The 17,781-nt window shown below is 46.7% G+C and overlaps 1 protein-coding gene across 7 annotated transcripts in view; it reads left to right on the top strand.

Moving 5' to 3' along the window:
* The window catches only part of ELF2 (E74 like ETS transcription factor 2), a 35,444-nt gene extending 18,065 nt beyond the window's left edge, over window positions 1-17,379 (top strand). For 4 of the 7 annotated variants that reach the window (XM_066996684.1, XM_048074953.2, XM_013189170.3 and 1 more), the window contains 6 exons: window positions 6,564-6,677; window positions 7,685-7,858; window positions 9,887-9,973; window positions 14,375-14,567; window positions 14,941-15,294; window positions 15,681-17,379. In XM_066996684.1, coding sequence (XP_066852785.1) covers window positions 6,564-6,677; window positions 7,685-7,858; window positions 9,887-9,973; window positions 14,375-14,567; window positions 14,941-15,294; window positions 15,681-16,308 — 1,550 coding nt within the window. In that variant the 3' untranslated portion in view covers window positions 16,309-17,379. Of the gene's footprint in view, window positions 1-300; window positions 325-1,002; window positions 1,220-2,080; window positions 2,104-6,563; window positions 6,678-7,684; window positions 7,859-9,886; window positions 9,974-14,374; window positions 14,568-14,940; window positions 15,295-15,680 lie in introns of those variants that run through there. The other 3 variants (XM_013189169.3, XM_066996685.1, XM_048074955.2) reach the window with 3 other exon arrangements.
* The last annotated feature ends 402 nt before the right edge of the window (window positions 17,380-17,781 follow it).

Raw genomic sequence — 17,781 nt, 5'->3', positions numbered from 1 at the left:
CTGGAAAAATTTCTGCCGGAGAATACAGCAGAGTCCCCTAGCGGAAATCTGCTGACAGAAGGAGCTCTCGTAACGCTGCCGTTCCGCCTCTCTGCACAACAGCAGCTGAGAGGAGCGCTCCGCTGTCGGCAGGGCCGTGTCTGCGGGAGGTTCTTGCCGTCACAGCTGGCCCCGGAGCGCCTTTCTTGGCCGTGCGTCGGGCTGGAGGCAGCGCGGCTGGCAGGGCCCGAGCGGGCCTGCCCTCGGGGAGACACTGGGGCTCGGACGGGAAGGGAGCCCCCTCGCGTGCGGGTTTCGTTCGTTAGCTGGTGAGACAGCGAACGGGTATGCGTTCCTGGCTGTGGGGAACGGAGAGTGAAGTCTTAAAAGCCGGAATGTTATTTCTGCGTGTGAAGGCGGTCATTAAACGGCATTCCTAAAAAGCTCTGAGCCTTGCAGTAGGAGTGCGGTCTGCCGGAGCCTGAGGCACCGAGGTTGGCGGTTGCAGGTGACCTGCCCCAGCCGCTGCTCTGTGCTCCCTGCGCGGGGCAAGCGCTGCCGCTTTCTCCCCCTAACGTAGGCCCAAGGGCAAAATCGCGAGGGGGAGAGATTTCTGCTTATCGCAGGGGCGCACCCGGCGCCCTGTAACTTCACGTGGGAAGTTTGAGCCGCTTGCGCAGAAAGCGGCCGCTCGGCCCTCCTGCCTGGCGGGAAGGCTGGAACCGCAGGCTGCTCTCCGTGCCCGCAGGCTCCTCGCCGCCTCCCCCGGCGTAACCCCGGGGGCCGGGGGCCGCGCCCTGACGGCCGGGGGGGCTGTGCCGGGGGGCGGCCGCCTCCCTCCGCGGCTCCGTGAGGCGGCGGCGGCGCTGCTCGGTCTCGGGCTCCCCCCGCGGCGCGGCGGCGGCGGGTGCCGGCGCGGCACTTCCTGTCTGGGGCCGGCGGCGGAAGGATCGGCTCTGGCCGCGCCGCCCCGCAGGAAGCGCTCCCGCCGCCGCCGCGCCGTGGCGGTGCCCGCGCCGCCCGCCCTGCCCTGCCCGGCACGGCGCTGCTCGGCCCCGCCGCGGGGGCGCGCACCGCCGCGGGAGCGCGCACGGCCGCCGCCGCTCCCCCCCGCCCTCCTCCTCTTCCGCCGGCCCCGCGCGCGCCCGGCGGGCAACGTGAAGGCGCTGGGGCAGCGTAAACATGGCGGCGTCCCTGCACGAGGGGCCCACCAACCAGCTCGACCTCCTCATCCGCGCCGGTAAGGGCACGGCGGGGCGGGGCGGGGCGGGACGGGGCGCGGGGGGAAGGACGGGGCGGCGGCGGCGGGCGAGCGGGCGGCACCTGCACACGGGCGGCGGCGGCGGCGGGGCCGGGGCCGCAACCAGGAAGTGCGCGGGGCGCCCGCCCGTCCGTCCGTCCGTCCTCCCGCCGCCGCCACGCTGCCCACCCCCCCCCCCCCCGGTTTTGAACTCGGCGGCAGGGCGGTCCCGCCGCCCCCCCCCTCCCCGCACACGTGGGGCCGTGCCCCCCCCCCCCCCTCCCGCCGCGCAACGGAAGCGCCGCGCTCCGCCGGGCCCCCGGTATTGGGGGGGGGGGCGAGGGGGGAGTGTCGGCCGCGCGGCGCCCAATGGGGGGCGGCGGCGGGGCGGCGGGGCGGGGCGGGGCGCGGCGGCAGCCAATGGGAGCGCGGCGGGCGGCGGAGCGGCGGCCGCCCGGGGCGCTGGCGGGGCGCGCGCGCGCGGGGCCGGGGGCAGCGCCGTGTAAACACGGAAGTGGCGCCGCATCGCATCGCCCCGCGCCGCCCGCACGTGGGCACTGCCTGCGGCTGCACCGCGCTGCCGCCGGGAGCGGCCCGGCCCGGCCCGGCCCCGTCCCAGCCGCTGTCGTGAGGGCGCCTCCGCGGCGACCCGGGAGAGAGCCGCCCGGGCTCGCGGGTAGCGGTGCTCCCGGCGCCGGGCTGGTAGCGCACCGGGAGATCCAGGTGCTTCGAGCCCGCTGCTCGCTTCGTGCCTCGCCGCTGTGCAGCGCGTTGTTGGCTGCGCCTGAGCTTCGCGCAGCTGGCAGTCCTCCGAACTAACGGGGGCAGGCTGAGCGGATTCCAAGTGCTCGCAAAAGCGAGGAATTGCTCTCCAGTTTCCGAAGGTATGCCTGACATAAAGCAAGCAGGGGGCTAAAAGCGCCCTCTTTTCCAACCAAGTGCTGCACACGGAAAGATCAGCTGTATAGGCAACTCCTTTTTTAATTCATTTTTATTTTTTTATTAAAATACAAGTTACACACAGTTACTACTTTACGCTGCTGTTTGCTGTCATCATTTTAACACTGAGATAAAACAAGCACATGAAGGCCAGTCAGCTTCACTAGAGTCTGTTAGCGTACCTGTAGTTACTCTTGACTGAGCTCCATGCTCGGAATTGTGAATTCTTCATTGCAGCACGGTGCCAGTGCATGATAGCATTAATGGATAAGCCTTTGTAAATCAGAGCTAAGAGTTAAATGTTGACCTCGTAAATGCAGGCATCGATAGCTCTTCGGATAAAGAGAGGGGAGCTGTACCACAAGTTCACAAAGTACCATTTTGAAAATTTCAGCCCGTTATTTTTTATCACTTGCTTCAATTCATTTTGTTACTCTTGTTTTCTGTTAAAACTGGGAATATTGTTACTAAACTGAAGTGTTGGCAGTATTTTGTTGTGTAAAGCTAAAGGACAGCCTTGTCAGACTTAATTACCAAGTTTGGTATTTTGTAACAGCTGTTGAGAGCCTCGAATAATCTACAGTGCGTGCTATTTGCTTAGAGGGATGGAAGTGGAGCTGGAAGACGTTAGCTCAACAACTGGAGATAGATGTCAACTAACCCTGTTGACTTCACTTTTTAAAAAGCACAAGGACTTCTTCTCCAGTAGACACATAGATTTTTGTATATAAAGGTTCTTGTTTTTCTTCTGAAAACAGACCAGAAAACTTTTTTTAACGGACTACTTTAATAAGTGCTGCAGCATCAGACTGCTTCATAGAAGTAGAGAGATGAGATGTGGTTTAAAGGAGTGGAAAATGAACGTGGCCCCGCTAGCTCTGAAGATCAGCAAGCATCAGTTCGTCTGGTACTTGGTTAGCAAAGTTTGGAAAAGGTACTTCCTGCCGAGTGAACTGCTTTGCTTGGTTTGGGCAAGCGGTGCTCTTCCTGAAATGAATGTGTAAAGTAATAGAGCTAAATATTAAGTGATTTGTTCAAGCCGTACAGTTTATTTTAGTTCTGGGAGTCCTTTAGGCCTGCCCGGCGGCATCATATCGTGTTACAAATGAAATAGGAAATTGGTGACTCAGACCTTTTTCAGAAACGTGGTCACGCGCGTTATTCTTTGGTTGGAAAGCCTTCTGCCTTGATGTTACTGTGCTCGTGTGCCACAGCCTTGGAGGCACTGAGAGCAGACGAGGGTTGCTGTGGAGCAGTGCTTGTCTGAGCACAAGCCACGGGAGCTTGAAAGGTACCGCACGGTAAATAACCGCCAGTGGTTTTCCGTGGTGGTGCCTTTTGATCAAAGTTGGCTTTTTACTGAGGAACCCTGCTTCTCTGGGTTGCTTTTCTCCCCCGTCCTTCTCGTGAGAAGTACTACCAAGCCTTGTGACACATGCCGTTTAGTCGAGCATGCTTTATCTGGTCATCTTCAGGAACAGCCTCCTGGCTTTTGCTTGTCCCATCCCCTCTCTGTGAACCTGTTCCCTCACTTCACCTTTGGTTCATCTTTTCTAGCTCTATTTTTTTTTTTTACCTCCTGACGGAGTGCTTGGACTTGCTCCCATCTATTAATTAGACACTTTCTAGAGTGGCAGAAAGGTACTTTATTTAAAACTCGCATTGAGATATGACACGTTGCTTTTGCGAGAGTGTTGGTGCAGTAACATTGCCTCATCACGCCTAAAAGCTATCATAAAACTCCTTGGGGAGACAAATGCTTCTGGGCCCAAAACCGTGGGCTGGCTAAAGGAGAAGCTAGCAAGCTCAGAAGACTTCAAACGTGATGATAGTGCTTATTTTATTGGGTGTTTTCATAGATGTCTTTTGGCCACGTTAGTTTAGTTTAACTGCCCTGACAGACAGCCGGCATGTGTGCTGCTCCAGCCACAGGGCAGAAGCGTTGCTATTTTTTGCTTGATATTTTTTAGATGGCAATTTCCATGTAGACCCGAGTAACTTATGTTGAGAAAAAATCTGTGCAGTTTGTGATTTCCAATGTCAGAGGCTTTTGGCAGTCAGGTAGTGCTCTTTTTATTGGAAATGGGATGGCTACTGAGGGCAAAGGTGGGGTGGCTCCTTTGCTCCCTGGCTTTCTTGCTATGCAATTGCAGCCTTGGTCCCTAACGCTGGGGGGCTTGCATCTCCTTTCCTCATGGTCTAGCCCCTGATCAAGTAGGGATAATATTGGAAGAGTACAAAGAAGATTAAAGCTACCTTTATTGCCTTGTTCCTGCTCTGTGCCAAGCACCTCTTACTCGTGGTGCAGCTTACAGACGTTACCTGTAGGAAATACCTCGCGACTTTGGGTAAAAGCAGAAAAACTTGGTATGCTTACAAGCAGTTAGGGATGGATGACCTGGGTGAGCTGATTCAGCACTCTGCCTCGCTGCCGAGACGAGTCAGCTGCGTGAAGGAAGCCCTGTGGGTTCAGCACCCGGTGTGTGCTCAGAAGCGAGCTGCCCCTTGCCCACGCGGTAACCAGCAGGAACGGAAAAGGAAATTCTTGCTGGGGGAGAGAGGGTGGTGGAAAAGCTTCGTCGACCTGCTTTAAATCGTTTTTTTCCATGCTGTAGATAAATAATAGGCTAAATGCTGACCGGGAATTCCTGATTTTGGTGTTGGTGTGGAATTGATACAGGTGTAACTGCTGGGTTCTGAAGGCCAGGGCAAAGTTTTGTCCGGCAGGTGAGGGGAAACCAAGTCACCCATTTGTGTGAGACCAGGCGACCTCAGAAAGAAACCTGCAGGCTGAGGGCTTCCTGCAGGTGCTCGGCGCCTGGCCTGGGACACCCCTCAGCTGTATCCCTGGGGAGAGACACTGAGAGCACCCGGGGCCTGCAGGGGAAGGGCTCAGGAGCAGCGCTGCCCTGCCCGTGGATCAGTGTGGGTAATAAGGACCCTTTCTGTTGGCAGGGTTTCCCATGCCCTCAGGGTAGGCTTTTGTTGTTGGAACTCAGCCTTACCAGGCGCCTGCTGTTCCAAAAGATAAAGCCCCCTGAATAGCTGCGGGGACAGGGCTGCGGCAGAAGCCTCGGTGGGCGGCTGGGATGGTTCAGAGGTTTCCTTCACCCGGGATTCTGCATGTGTGTCTCTTCCAGGTTTTGGTCCTGTCATGTTTTTGCTCTGCTGGCTAGTGGGTTTTCCAGCTTTTCAGTCCTTGCTTTTAAAGTGGAATGTGCTGGGTCTTTTCCCCACGTGTGCCTGCGCAAATCTGCGTGTGTCCCTAGCGCTTTCCGAAGGCAGAAGCGATGCCGGGAGCGTGGCCCTGCTTCCCCTGAACAGACGCCAGTTGTTTCTCGGACGCTTTCGGTAACAGGATAGGTGCCCTGGAGCTGTCGCGGAGAGCCGGTGCCGAATCCCCTTTCCCTCTCCGACGCCGGAGATAGGTGACCGTGCTCGGGCTAAAGATAGAGCAGCCCGGCGGCAGCAGCAGGCAGATTGCCTTACAAGGCCTGGTAACGCGGCGCAGCGGGGCGGCAGCGGGGCGCATACCTTGGGCTGCAGTGCCCCGTGCCAGGTGGTGCCTTCGGGGTCCTGCTGCCCCACACCGCCCCGAGGTGAGGGGCCGGCCCGACGGGCATCGGAGCCCCCCTGCGAAGCCTCTTCCTTTTCTTTGTGCCCAGCTCCAGCGGTCTGCTCCGCATCGGAGTTTAAATGGACTCTCTTCAATTTACTTCAGATTAGCTTTGATTGATTACTTAGCTTTCGTAAACTTTCAGAACTTGAAAAAAGAGACTTTTACCCTTTTCCCCTATTGCTTAAAAACCCATCCTCATAGCGTTTGAATACTTTGTGTGTTTTTTTTGTTTGTTTGTTTTTTTAACCCTGCTAAACCCAACTCACAGATATTCTTAACGTCAGGACACAAAACTGGATATAACTGTTTTGCAAGCTCACTGTGTATTTATATGTATGTTTTTTAGACTGAAAATCTCGAGAGAGGTGACCTTTATATTTTAATGGGATAGTAGCTGGGATAGGATTCTTTTCTTCCTCTGCTGTGTCAGTTTATAACCATCTTCATTCCAATCTGGTTTATTCTGGTTAAGTTGGAGGTAGAAGGTAAACCCCAGAAGTTTGCTTCTGCAAGCTCCTGAACTGATAGAAACGGGGAGTTGCCTGTGAACCAGAAATCCGATCTAAGAAGTGCCTGTGTCTAAGTGTTGGTTCTTGTTGGTTGCTTCTCTCCTGTCTTCCCTGAACATTTCTGTTGGCAGGAAGGTAGAAAGGTGCAAAGACACCTGGCAATTTGGGAATTTGGGGGTCTTTGTGTTTAAGATTGAGTAGCGCTGTTGTACAGCGATACCTGTAGACTTCTGTGAGTAATCTGGTCTCATTACACTTTTTTTTTTCCTTTTTACAGTGGAAGCATCAGTTCATGGAAGCAATGTACACTGCACAGATAAGACAATTGAAGCCGCAGAGGCCTTGCTTCATATGGAGTCTCCTACCTGCCTGAGAGATGCCAGGAGTCCTGGTATGTCAGCCACAGGTCCTGCCCAGGGAGGGGTTTATTTTTCCCACGTGCTAGTAAAACAACCAAATTGGGAAACCTGCTTCTGTAGAGACTTGTATACTGCTTAAAACATTTTCTTGCTTGTTTCAGTACTAATGATTTATTTCGAGTTTTTCCACAATTTCTTCATCCTGTAACAAGCATACTTCCAGGTGGTATCATTTACCCGAGAGAGGTTGTTGGGTACAGATACTTGAATAGTGACACATTTAAAACAAATTTTTCCATCTGAATATTAGGAAACGCTTCTCTGTTGTGTGGGTGATGGAGTACTGGCATAGGCTGCCCAGAGAGGTTGTGGAGCCTCTCTCCTGGGGGATCTTTAAAGCTGCTTGGGCACTTGGCTCTGGGTGTCCCCGCTTGAGCAGGGGGTTGGACCAGGCGACCTCAGAGGTCCCTTGCAACCTCAGCCATTCTGTGATTCTGCGAACGCGGTATTTTACATTGCTAAAATAGAGTTACTTTAAGTGGAAATAATTTTCATCTGTTCCTCCGTTTTAGAAAGACTATCTGAATAAAGTATGTTTCAAAGCATTATCGGTTTAAAAAACCAAAAGTTAATTTTGATGATTCCTTTTGCTTGATGTTCCTTCTGAAGTTATTTAATATATGTTGGATGAAATAATGGTCAAACTGAAACACCAAAGCTACAGAAAAGGAAATGGAGATTGACAGGCAGTCCGGTCCAGTCCTTAATTTGCTAAGGATCAGAGACTGAGTTCTAATTTGTTTAATTTAAAGCTGAGTTTAGTTCTAAACACTATTTCTCTGCTAATACTTGTCTTATGCCTAACAGTACTCGCAGGCGTGTGTGTTTTGGAGATTGCTTTTCTACATGACAGTTTGTTGGAATTGAATCTTGCTATACTATTCTACATGCTTTTTTAAAAAACAATTTCATAGAAGATAACATTAAAATTATTGGGTAGAAACTTTATTGGATATTCTTTTTTTTTTTCACTTCGCAGTGGAAGTTTTTGTCCCTCCTTGTGTGTCAACCCCAGAATTTATCCATGCAGCCATGAGGCCTGATGTAATCACAGAAACTGTGGTGGAGGTATCAACGGAGGAGTCTGAACCAATGGATGCGTCTCCTGTTCCAACATCCCCTGATATCCATGAACCGATGAAAAAGAAAAAAGGTGTGTATGGCTCTTCATAGCAGCAGTCTCAGAAACTATTTCTTACGTGCACAGCCTCAGATGATGCAGTCGATATGGGTGTAGGTAGGTTAGATTATCTGATTTCTCTGATCATATATTCAGATTGAGTGAAGTCTGAAATGTGAATTCCTAGAGAATAGGCCTGTGAGAGCAACAAAAACTAGCAAGAAAATATATTTCACCAAGCCATTAAGGAAGAGAGTGTCTTTTCCTATTTCATTGTGTTTTTTTTTTAAGCGAGGTTTACAGAGTGAAGGAAGGGTGAAGAAGGATTAAAAGTGGATTTGAGTGGGTAACTGTTAGTTCTCTGAAATATGGATATATTTGGAGAGCAGGTGGTCTCTGGGATCTTCCAATGAAATAGCGGGGAAAATGCTAACTTAGAAAAACATAAATTCGTTTACAAAATCAGTACAAGATCTTCCTGGTAAGAGAAGTTTCTTAGCCTAATTGGCATTGCTTGGAGGAGACGCTCATCAGAACAGCAAATGAGGTCCAAGCATTCAGCTGCCAGATGAGATTGCTCTGAAGGGTTGGCACCTGATAAGGTTTGTCTCTGGACTAGAAGTTTTCTTACAGGCACCAGTATAATTCACTTAACCACAGGAATGCTTTTTTTATTAGGGCTTCCAGACACAGACGTGCTAAGATTTGCTTCTAGTTCAGGAAAAAAAAATGCCATGTCATGATAAAGTGGTATAAACCTGAGATCTACAAGTTTGAGATCTGGTGAAAACACATGCACGTAGCAGACAACAGTAAATGACATAAGCAATAAAATGATTAATGCTTTTTTGTAGCTGTACGTTGGATTTAAACCACTTGTTTATTTTTCACTGTCTGTCTGAATGGTCATTACTGGGCAGATGAAGTTACACAGCTATGCTCAGAAAGTTCAGAAACTTTCTGAATGGTATTTCGTAAGTATCTTCCTATTACAGGGTCTAAATCCCAGCTCTTATATGTGTAAGGTCATTCAGCCGTAGTTACAGAGCTGTAACTTCTGTCTTGATAATTAATTCCTGTTGAAGTCAGTGTTTAATGAAGAATATTGTTGATCAGCAAAAGTTAATGCTCGTGTGCCCGAGGGAGGAGAGTTAATCGCTGCTGCTCCCCTTGAACTGAAGGCAGAAGCATGCACTGTTTACAGTCTGCTGCCCTGAGGTACGATCCTCTTCCCTGCATGGGCCTGTTTACCTCGAGTAAAAAGGTCACCGGAGTGTAAAAGGATGAAGAAGCCGCAGGCCTTGCTGGGAGAGGATTTCCCTGGCACAGGAACGCAGGCAGCTCTAAGCCTGCCGCCTGCTGAGGAGTCCCCCGCTAAGCCGCCTCGTAGCGGCGTGCCGAGGGCAGGAGGCAGCGTGTGGGAGCCCTGCCAGCCTGCTGAGTGCTGGGGCAGCCCGGCACGGGTGCAGGTAAGCCTCCGGCACTGCCCAGAGCTGCCTCCAGCGCTGCCCAGAGCTCCCGGCACCACGGAGGCTGCCGTGGGGGCTGTCGCTGCCTTAATGCTCTGCTGGATGCAAATCCTCCGCGGCACAACTCCCATGCTGAGCAGAAGCTCGTCCGTAGCTTTTAACGGAGAGATGCAAAGTGGAAGGAAGTGCTTATGGTTTCAGCTGCAAAAATTTCTTAGGAAAACTGACGCTCTGGTCAGCACGCGCACTAGAATGTCGGAAACAAAGCAGAAGGAAGAATAATGGGTTTCAGAGTAAAACAGACGCTGGACTAAAAACATGCAAGTACATTGAAGATTTACTTCATGTGTTTAGTGTGTACCTCACCTGCCATTACATCAGCTGAAATTGAGTTAAATCTGCCTATGAAATAAGCAAACAGTGTATTAAATTGGATGTGCGGTACTAGTAATCTAAGAATGTAAATTTGTACATACCTGTAGCAAGGAAATAGCATAAAAAATGCACAAACTGCTTTTTCAGCAAAGTCAAACTATAAAATAGTTTTATTCTGCATATGATCAATCCTTTTTTTTCTGTGTTTTGTGTGCAGCTGGCCGTAAACCGAAGACCCAACAGTCAGCTATTTCAGATGGCTCTCCAGATCTAGGTATCAAGAAGAAGCCTAGAGAAGGCAAAGGTATAGTTTTCCATTTATTAAGTCTTTGAGATTATGAAGTTTATAAGTATTGAATGTCATAGGGAAAACAGAGATCTTGAAAAGTTTGCTGGCTGAGTTTGCACTGACTTCATCAGAGTTTTAACTTCATGTCTCTGAAGCTGTTTGTACAAGATGTAGCACAAGGATGTGCGCAACTGTTTTATAAATGCCGTAGTACACTGTACAGTTAATAGGCTTTGTGAATTTTCATTTGCTTTGCATTGATTGCCTCGTGCTGTCTTTTGTGGTTTGCGTTGCCTTGTTGCTAGGCGCGTAATTTGTTAAGCTGCCACTGAAAGGCTTGTTCTCCAGCCGAAGCAGCTAATGGGCCTTTGTAACGCTGAGGGTTGGAAATGTGTTCTTAATTGATTCACAGACTTTGGCTGGGAATATGTTGCTTGACTAATAGATTCGGATTGGCTTAAGGGGAGAAACAAATGCTGATATGTTTCTCTACTGGTTGAGTGAGGGGTTTAGTGCAGAAGGGACACGTTTTTCATGTTTTTCATGACGAATAGTCCTTTTGGTGTGCAAGCCCCTGCTCTTCGCCCAGCGGTCAGACAGACCGGCGCACCTGCTCACAGGTTACTTCTCAATTGCAGTACGGTGTATCAGCTCGTACCCTGGCTGTAGGTGAAGAAGATGGATCTGGTTCCCACTAAACGTTGCTTGGAGATTTTGCTGCAGCTGGGACAAACGGATTTTAGTGGTTTTCAGAAGCAGCATACTAGCTGAAGGGCTGTGCAGCTGTCAGTATGGGAGATACATATATATAGATGGATATAGATAGAGATTTCTTTGAGAGCATGATCTCCGCTGTTCGCATAATTCCTTATCTGGGTACAGCTTCTGAGTTGTCATGCTTGTGAGCAGGCTAAGGAAGAACGGACGCTAGCTCATGAAAACCAGTACAGAAAGTAGTTAAACTTCTCTGCATTGCCCACTGTTGTTGTCTTTGGTCTTGGCTGTAGCAGTGGACCTTAATGAAGGGCACAGATCCTTACCTTTGCTGTGCTTAAAAGTGCGTAGTTTGATTTTTATTTTTATATATATATATATATATATATACATATATATATATTTTTTTTAGTATTCTTAAAGCCTTCTTTGTAGTTCTGATTTTGCTATTAGAACTTTCTATTATTTAAAGAGTACTTGTGAACTGCTTGGTTCCTAGTTTGCTGCACAAATTACTTTGCGAAAGGAGGCCTGTGTTTCTGTCCCATCCAGTCTTTGTCTCTACTGGTGATTCCTTTCTCTAGCTGTTCTGTTTTATGAAGTGGGAGATGTGACTACTTTTTGATAAATTTCTGTGGACCCTTGTAATGTATGTTGTTCTTATTCCGTTCTCATTTATGTGTGTTGTTCTCATTCCATTCTTATTTTATTCTAGAGCTGGCATAAAATACATTTGCTGTATTAATGTAGGCTAACTTGATGTCCTGCAAAATATTTTGTTACTTTTTTTTTTTTTTACTATTTATTTCAAAAAAATTACTTGCAATTGTAGGCTATTTTACATATAGCATATTTTTGGAAAAACAGGAATTATTCCTAGTGCTGATTGCTGTCAACAGAGTTAAGTCAAGGACAGCTGGTTGTGCACAGTTGGGAAGGGGGTCTCTTGTTGTCTGTAGGTACTCCTACTGTGTGCATTCCCGATGCCCTCTGGTGCAAAGTGAAGCAGCTGTAAATATGATCTAATTGGCCCCTTCACTTTATTATACAGGAGGAAATGAAGACTATTTATTTATTTAGTGGGATAAAAGTACTATTATTTGTCCTCGCTTACAGGATTGGCAGTTTAGGTCTAATTTCTCTTTCCTCACTTTGTGTTTTCCTTTGCTTAAATACTCTTTTAAAAGTGTAGGTAGATAGCATAAAGCTGCAGGAGATTTTTCCTTCCGTTGGAGGAAGCAAAACAGGCCTTGAGCCTCCCCTCGTAGATGCTGGTACGAATGTGACAGTTTGTTGATACACACGATGCCTTGTATTATTCACATACTTTCTGGCTATTAATCCTTCTATTCTGAGACTATGGCTGACGTTCTTAAATAGCTGGCAGTTGTAATGATCAGCCAGCCACAAAAATGTCTTTCATTGTGCTAAATCTGCTCTATACGAAGCTGAGGAAGACAGGTAACAATCGTGTCTGGCTCAGTGCCTGCTTTTAGTATTGGTGAGCATGGGACCTCCTAGGAGTGGAGGTGAGAACTGCGTGCTCTTACAGCAGGCTTGTGTCCCTAGCCGCGTGCAGTACATGTTCACAGCTACCAGGCTGGGCTTCCAGATGCTTAGGGGTGGCCCAAATGTAAACGTGCTCAGATCATATGTTGTACAGCCATGTCTTCCTCTTCCTCAGGGGTGTGTAGGCTTGGATTTATAGTATTAGGGAAGTAATTGTTCTAGGGAAAAAGGATTTGAAAAATGCTTCAAAATTGTATTCAACATTTCTAAAATTAGCTTTTGTGTTAAATGCATTGCAGCTACAGTTGGCAGAGCAGGATGCCTGTGGTATTGCTGGAACTTACTGGCATAGCAGAGTGCTTCTGGGTAGCATAACTATTCCACAGCCTTCCTGTGGAAAGAAATTACTTAGGTCAGTAACGAGTACGAGGGAAAAGAAAAAGCTGTTGAGTCAGCAGCACTGTTCCAGCAGAAAAATTAGGCACTTCAAGGAATGATTTCTCTTGAAGTTCATGTTTGCTTCCTAATGTTGAAGCCCACTTTTGTTTCTGCAAAGAATCTGTTGCAGACCTCTACAGGATTTGTTGGTGAACCCAGAAATTCTTTTTCTGAGAAGCTAAAAGGGGGAGAATAAAGGATTAATTCCAAGGAATATGCTGCAAGTTAATATTTTTTCTCTAGTAAAAGTCTTCCTGGTGCAAGAGCTTACTGGTCATTTGTTATATGCAGTTTGTCAAAATGATCCTTCCCGTACCTAAAATAGAGCATTAAGTTTATCCAGGATGCTTCCAGGATTCTGGAGTTTTCTTCTTGATTCTTTTCCTCATACAGATCCTATTCGGATTTCTTTGAAATTCTGGCAGAAGCTGGATTTTGGTAGCTCTTGACTCAGTACTCGCTGTTTATTGGAGCACTTAATATACGTTTATTGTCTGTCTCTGAGGTGGTCATCCAGAAGATGGAAATTATAGTTTTTTCTCCTTTGAGTTTTTTCAAAGAGAGATAATTACTTGGAGTCTGCAACAGTGGTCCTTAACCCATCTTAACGCATATTTAGTTGTCTTCAGCGTGGCATAACAAATGCTATGCTGGGCCACTAAATTTCAGGTATTAATGACCTTTTTGCGCACACACAAAAATATTTTAATGTGTTTTTTGTTTGGCCTGTGGCACCTGCTGGGGTTCGGAAGCATGATCAAGAGAATTGGGATTACCATTCCGAGGTTGTTGTTCTTGTAGCTCTGTCCTGGTTTTCCCTTCCTGGATTGTTTTAGCAGTCTTCTCCAAGTAGGAATGTGGTCTGTGTTTTTTTTTTTTCTCACCCCTTTTCCTAGGTGTAATTGGTATAGTCAGCATCCAGACAACCCCCACATTGTTTTATGCCATTCTGATAGTCATCATGCTGAACCCCGTTTTGGGGCTTCTCCAGTGGAAATTGTACAGCCCTATAATATGTAAGAAGTATGTTTGTTTCTCCTTCTGTAGGCTGACTTCGTTCTGTACCCCCCAAATTACAGAAAGGTCCGTGGCATTTCAGCCATACGAATACTTGCGGGGAGTAGTTGGATGGGCTTTGCACCTAGCAGGGCATTGGTTGCTCTGCGAGGTAGATTTGGGACAGGACGTGGGGCTGTCAGCAGCAGGTGTGAGAGCTCCTTTGGTGCTGATGTCCCGCACAAGAAAGCAGGAAGATCCTGGGCAGGAGGTTATGGCCTTATCACAATTTTAGATGGTTTATTATTGAAGGTTGTATGTCTTTAAAAATAGATTTATTTAAATCTTCCAGTCCATCCTTCAGCATCGTAAAATGCACTGGTATTTCCATTCCCTGCTTAAGAAAACAGAAGAAAATTACGAGCTCTCTTCCTCTCTGCTGAGCAGCTGTAGGTTCTAGTGACTGGGAGCACTCTCACCCTTTTTTTTTTTTTTTTTCTCAGGAACTGAGAATGTGTGCTGAATTGGAGAGGTTCCTGTGCTTATATAGCAGATCACTTGGATTAGCTCCTTTCAGAATGTAAATATTTATGGCAGCTTTACTAAACAGACTGAATGAACACTTGCAGGTTACATTACATACTATTCTCTGTGTAGCATTCGCTTTCAGCTTAGGTCATTCAGAATTACCTATATATGGAGAATTTTCTGTTGTCTTTAAAAGTGGATTTCTAATATTCAAATGTTTTCTGATTATAGGTAATACAACGTACTTATGGGAGTTTCTCCTGGACCTTCTCCAGGACAAAAATACTTGTCCTCGGTACATTAAGTGGACTCAGCGAGAGAAGGGAATCTTTAAGCTTGTGGACTCAAAAGCCGTCTCCAAACTATGGGGAAAACACAAAAACAAACCTGACATGAACTACGAGACTATGGGGAGAGCTTTGAGGTAAAATCTTCTATATGCTTAGGTTTGCTACTATAATTTTGCCTATAGCAATAATGCAAATTCTGAAAAGTTTAAGATTTTTGTCGTCTTGCTGACTTGTCTGTTTAAAAAGCAGCAGTCTTGCAGATCATACTGCGTTTTGTGTTACCAGTTAACTTGCAATTTAAATTCTGAAGTTTATGTGTAAAAGGTCATTTATTTATTTATTTTTTTTAGCTAGATTCTTCAGGTATTATGTCAGTATTGTCTGCCAGCTTCCTTCTGTACCTTCTCACATGTTAGGTATTGCTGTGAATGTTTTCCTGTTAGCAGAGAATGAGTTTTTCTTTAAAATCTGCCATGGTACCACTACTAAATTGTACTTTTCTTGCAGGTATTACTATCAAAGAGGAATCCTGGCAAAAGTTGAGGGACAGAGGCTTGTTTATCAGTTTAAGGAGATGCCAAAAAATATAGTTGTCATAGATGATGACAAAAATGAATCCTGCAATGAAGATTTGTCAATGCCTACAGATGAAAAGTCATTGGAGAGAGTGTCTTTATCTGCGGAAAACCTTTTAAAAGCAGCAACCTCTGCACGTGGAGGAAAAAATTCGTCTCAGTTAACCTGTACCAGAACAGAAAAAGCAGTCACCAGAGTTGTGAATATTGCCTCACCAGTGCATGATACATCATCATCTCATCCCTCAACTACCACTACTACTGTCCCAGCAACGACAGCTCCCAGGTTTGTATTGCCGTGGCTTGGGCTTGCCATTTGCTTGCCATTTGCCATTTTGGCTGGGAAACTGTCTTTTAGGTTTTGTTTTGATACTATAAATGCTGGATTTGTTTTCTGATTTGCAAGCAGCAACAGAATATGGTAAATACTGTGAAAGTAGTTGGAGATCAGAGCTGACTGTCAACGTGCTTGCCCTCAAGCGTATTTTAAAATGATGTAGGGGGAAGTGAAGAGAGAGATGAATGCTGCTAAATTTCCAAACATGATGGATGCACAAAAGTTTTTAAGAACCAGTTAAAAGCCTGCATATTCTGGATTTGTGTATCCCTGTTTTCAGCTCTACTAGTAGTACCCAGTGTTTTGGCTTAAACACACACGTCTTTATTTTGCAGGACCGTACGAGTGGCAATGCAAGTGCCTGTTGTAATGACCTCTCTGGGACAGAAAATTTCAACTGTGGCAGTACAGTCAGTAAATGCAGGGTCGCCGTTAATAACCAACACGAGTCCAACAACAGCAACAACTCCAAAGGTAGTAATCCAGACAATCCCTACTGTGATGCCAGCCTCTGCTGAAAACGGAGACAAAATCACGATGCAGCCTGCCAAAATCATTACAATCCCCGCCACGCAACTCACACAGTGTCAGTTACAAACAAAAACGGGCCTGACAGGGTCGGGAAGTATTAACATCGTTGGAACCCCGCTGGCTGTGAGAGCACTAACCCCAGTGTCTATAGCTCACGGGACGCCAGTAATGAGACTATCGGTGCCTGCTCAGCAGGCGTCCAGCCAGACTCCTCCCAGGGTCATTAGCGCGGTTATAAAAAATCCAGAAGTTAAATCAGACACAGCGGCTATAAAACAGGAACGGGAAGTGAAAACGCTGCAGCTTGTACAAGAAGAGAAGCCAGCAGACGGAAGCAAGACTGTAACCCACGTAGTAGTAGTTAGTACGCCCTCAGCTATTGCCCTTCCTGTGACAGTGAAAACAGAAGGAATCATGACGTGCGAGAAATGAAGAACAGGTTGCGTGGACTTGTAGACTGTTACTCTTTTGGTTATACTGACATAATTGGGGGAGGGAAGTGGACGCGATCACCAAGTTGAAAAGGAGAGTTTTGAACTGTTAAATAAACGTGCGTATGTTGAAGACTTACTGGAAAAAATATATATATTTTCCCGTGTTTCAGTGGGAATTGAACCACATTGCTATGCTGACAGAAACTGCCTCTTCCAGTTGGGAAACGGCTGAACCTATGGAGAAGGAATGATAGAGAGACTGAAAAGGGACCAAACAGTTCACTACGTTATCAAGTTACACTAAGAGCTGGAACACTAAAAAAGAGCTGTGTGAGAGGTTTGCCTTGGTTTTTAGCTTTCAGGGGGAGAGGAAAGTCTCATTGTTAAAAATGGCAAATTCGGTGCATTTTATATGCAAACCAGCAATCACTACTGTGTGCCCACAGTACTCAACTGGTGCTATGTGAAAAACTCTGCTACTAGGTATTGTAGAATGTGAAATATAAGACGAGATTTAAGAGCTTCTAAAAGAAGACAGAAACCTAGAGGGATTTTTGTATCATAGCTTAAGCAGATTTAAAACGAAAGCCTTAGACTGATTTTCAGTTATCTTTCTTGAAATAAGCTAATGGCTTGTTTGTGTAAAGCTTTTTTATTAAAAACAAATTTTTAAAGAATCTTGTACCTAGCACAGTATTGTTATAGAATTACATGTAACATATTTTGTATGGTAGTTAAAGTCTGTCTAAATTTCTTAATTGTGGACAAAATGGCAGCAGGCTTTTGGCCTTTTGCTGTAATATGCCTGTGTCTCTCACTTAGCCTTGACATCTGTGCATACATTTCAGTTTCAGCTCTACTCTGTCACTTGAAAGGTCACACCCAGCATGAGCTTTTGTCAGGTAGTTCTAAACCTGTAAATTTTTTTTAGTTAAAGAGGGAAGTACCAGTGTTCAGAATGAACTATAATAGTTTGTATATTCAACATTTGAAGTATATTCTATTTTGTTGTACTCTTGTTTCAAAGTGTATTCAAGTAGGTTTTAATGAAATATAGAAATGAAATTTGTGTTTGGTCTGCTTTTTATTTTTAATATTTTTGTTTCATCTCTTAACCTTCTTTTCTGCTTATTTGAAATCTTCTAGGCATTCAGCCTAAGATAGCTGAGATAGCATGGAAATTTGGAACCCCCCCAATACTCCTATACTCCGAATGGCTGACCAGCTCTCCCACACAGTACGCTGACATATTTTTCACGGAAGTATCTGAGAAGCTTGCAGTAGTTGGTGAGGTAACTTCTGACAGGGGTCTAGTTCTCTTATGCTTTTTTAGGTGGGTGAGCATACTCAGCGCTCTTGCGTTGTGGCTAATCACATGAGTACTTGCAGTTGCTACTTCAGTAGCTTTAGAAGTTACTGCCCTCCAGCTGACAGGTGGTATCTTTATGTGCACTCCCAGTTGCTTTAATGC

This window comes from Anser cygnoides, chromosome 4, assembly GCF_040182565.1.
Source record: "Anser cygnoides isolate HZ-2024a breed goose chromosome 4, Taihu_goose_T2T_genome, whole genome shotgun sequence".
Lineage (NCBI taxonomy): Eukaryota > Metazoa > Chordata > Aves > Anseriformes > Anatidae > Anser > Anser cygnoides.
This window is presented reverse-complemented; position numbering and strand designations above follow the sequence as displayed.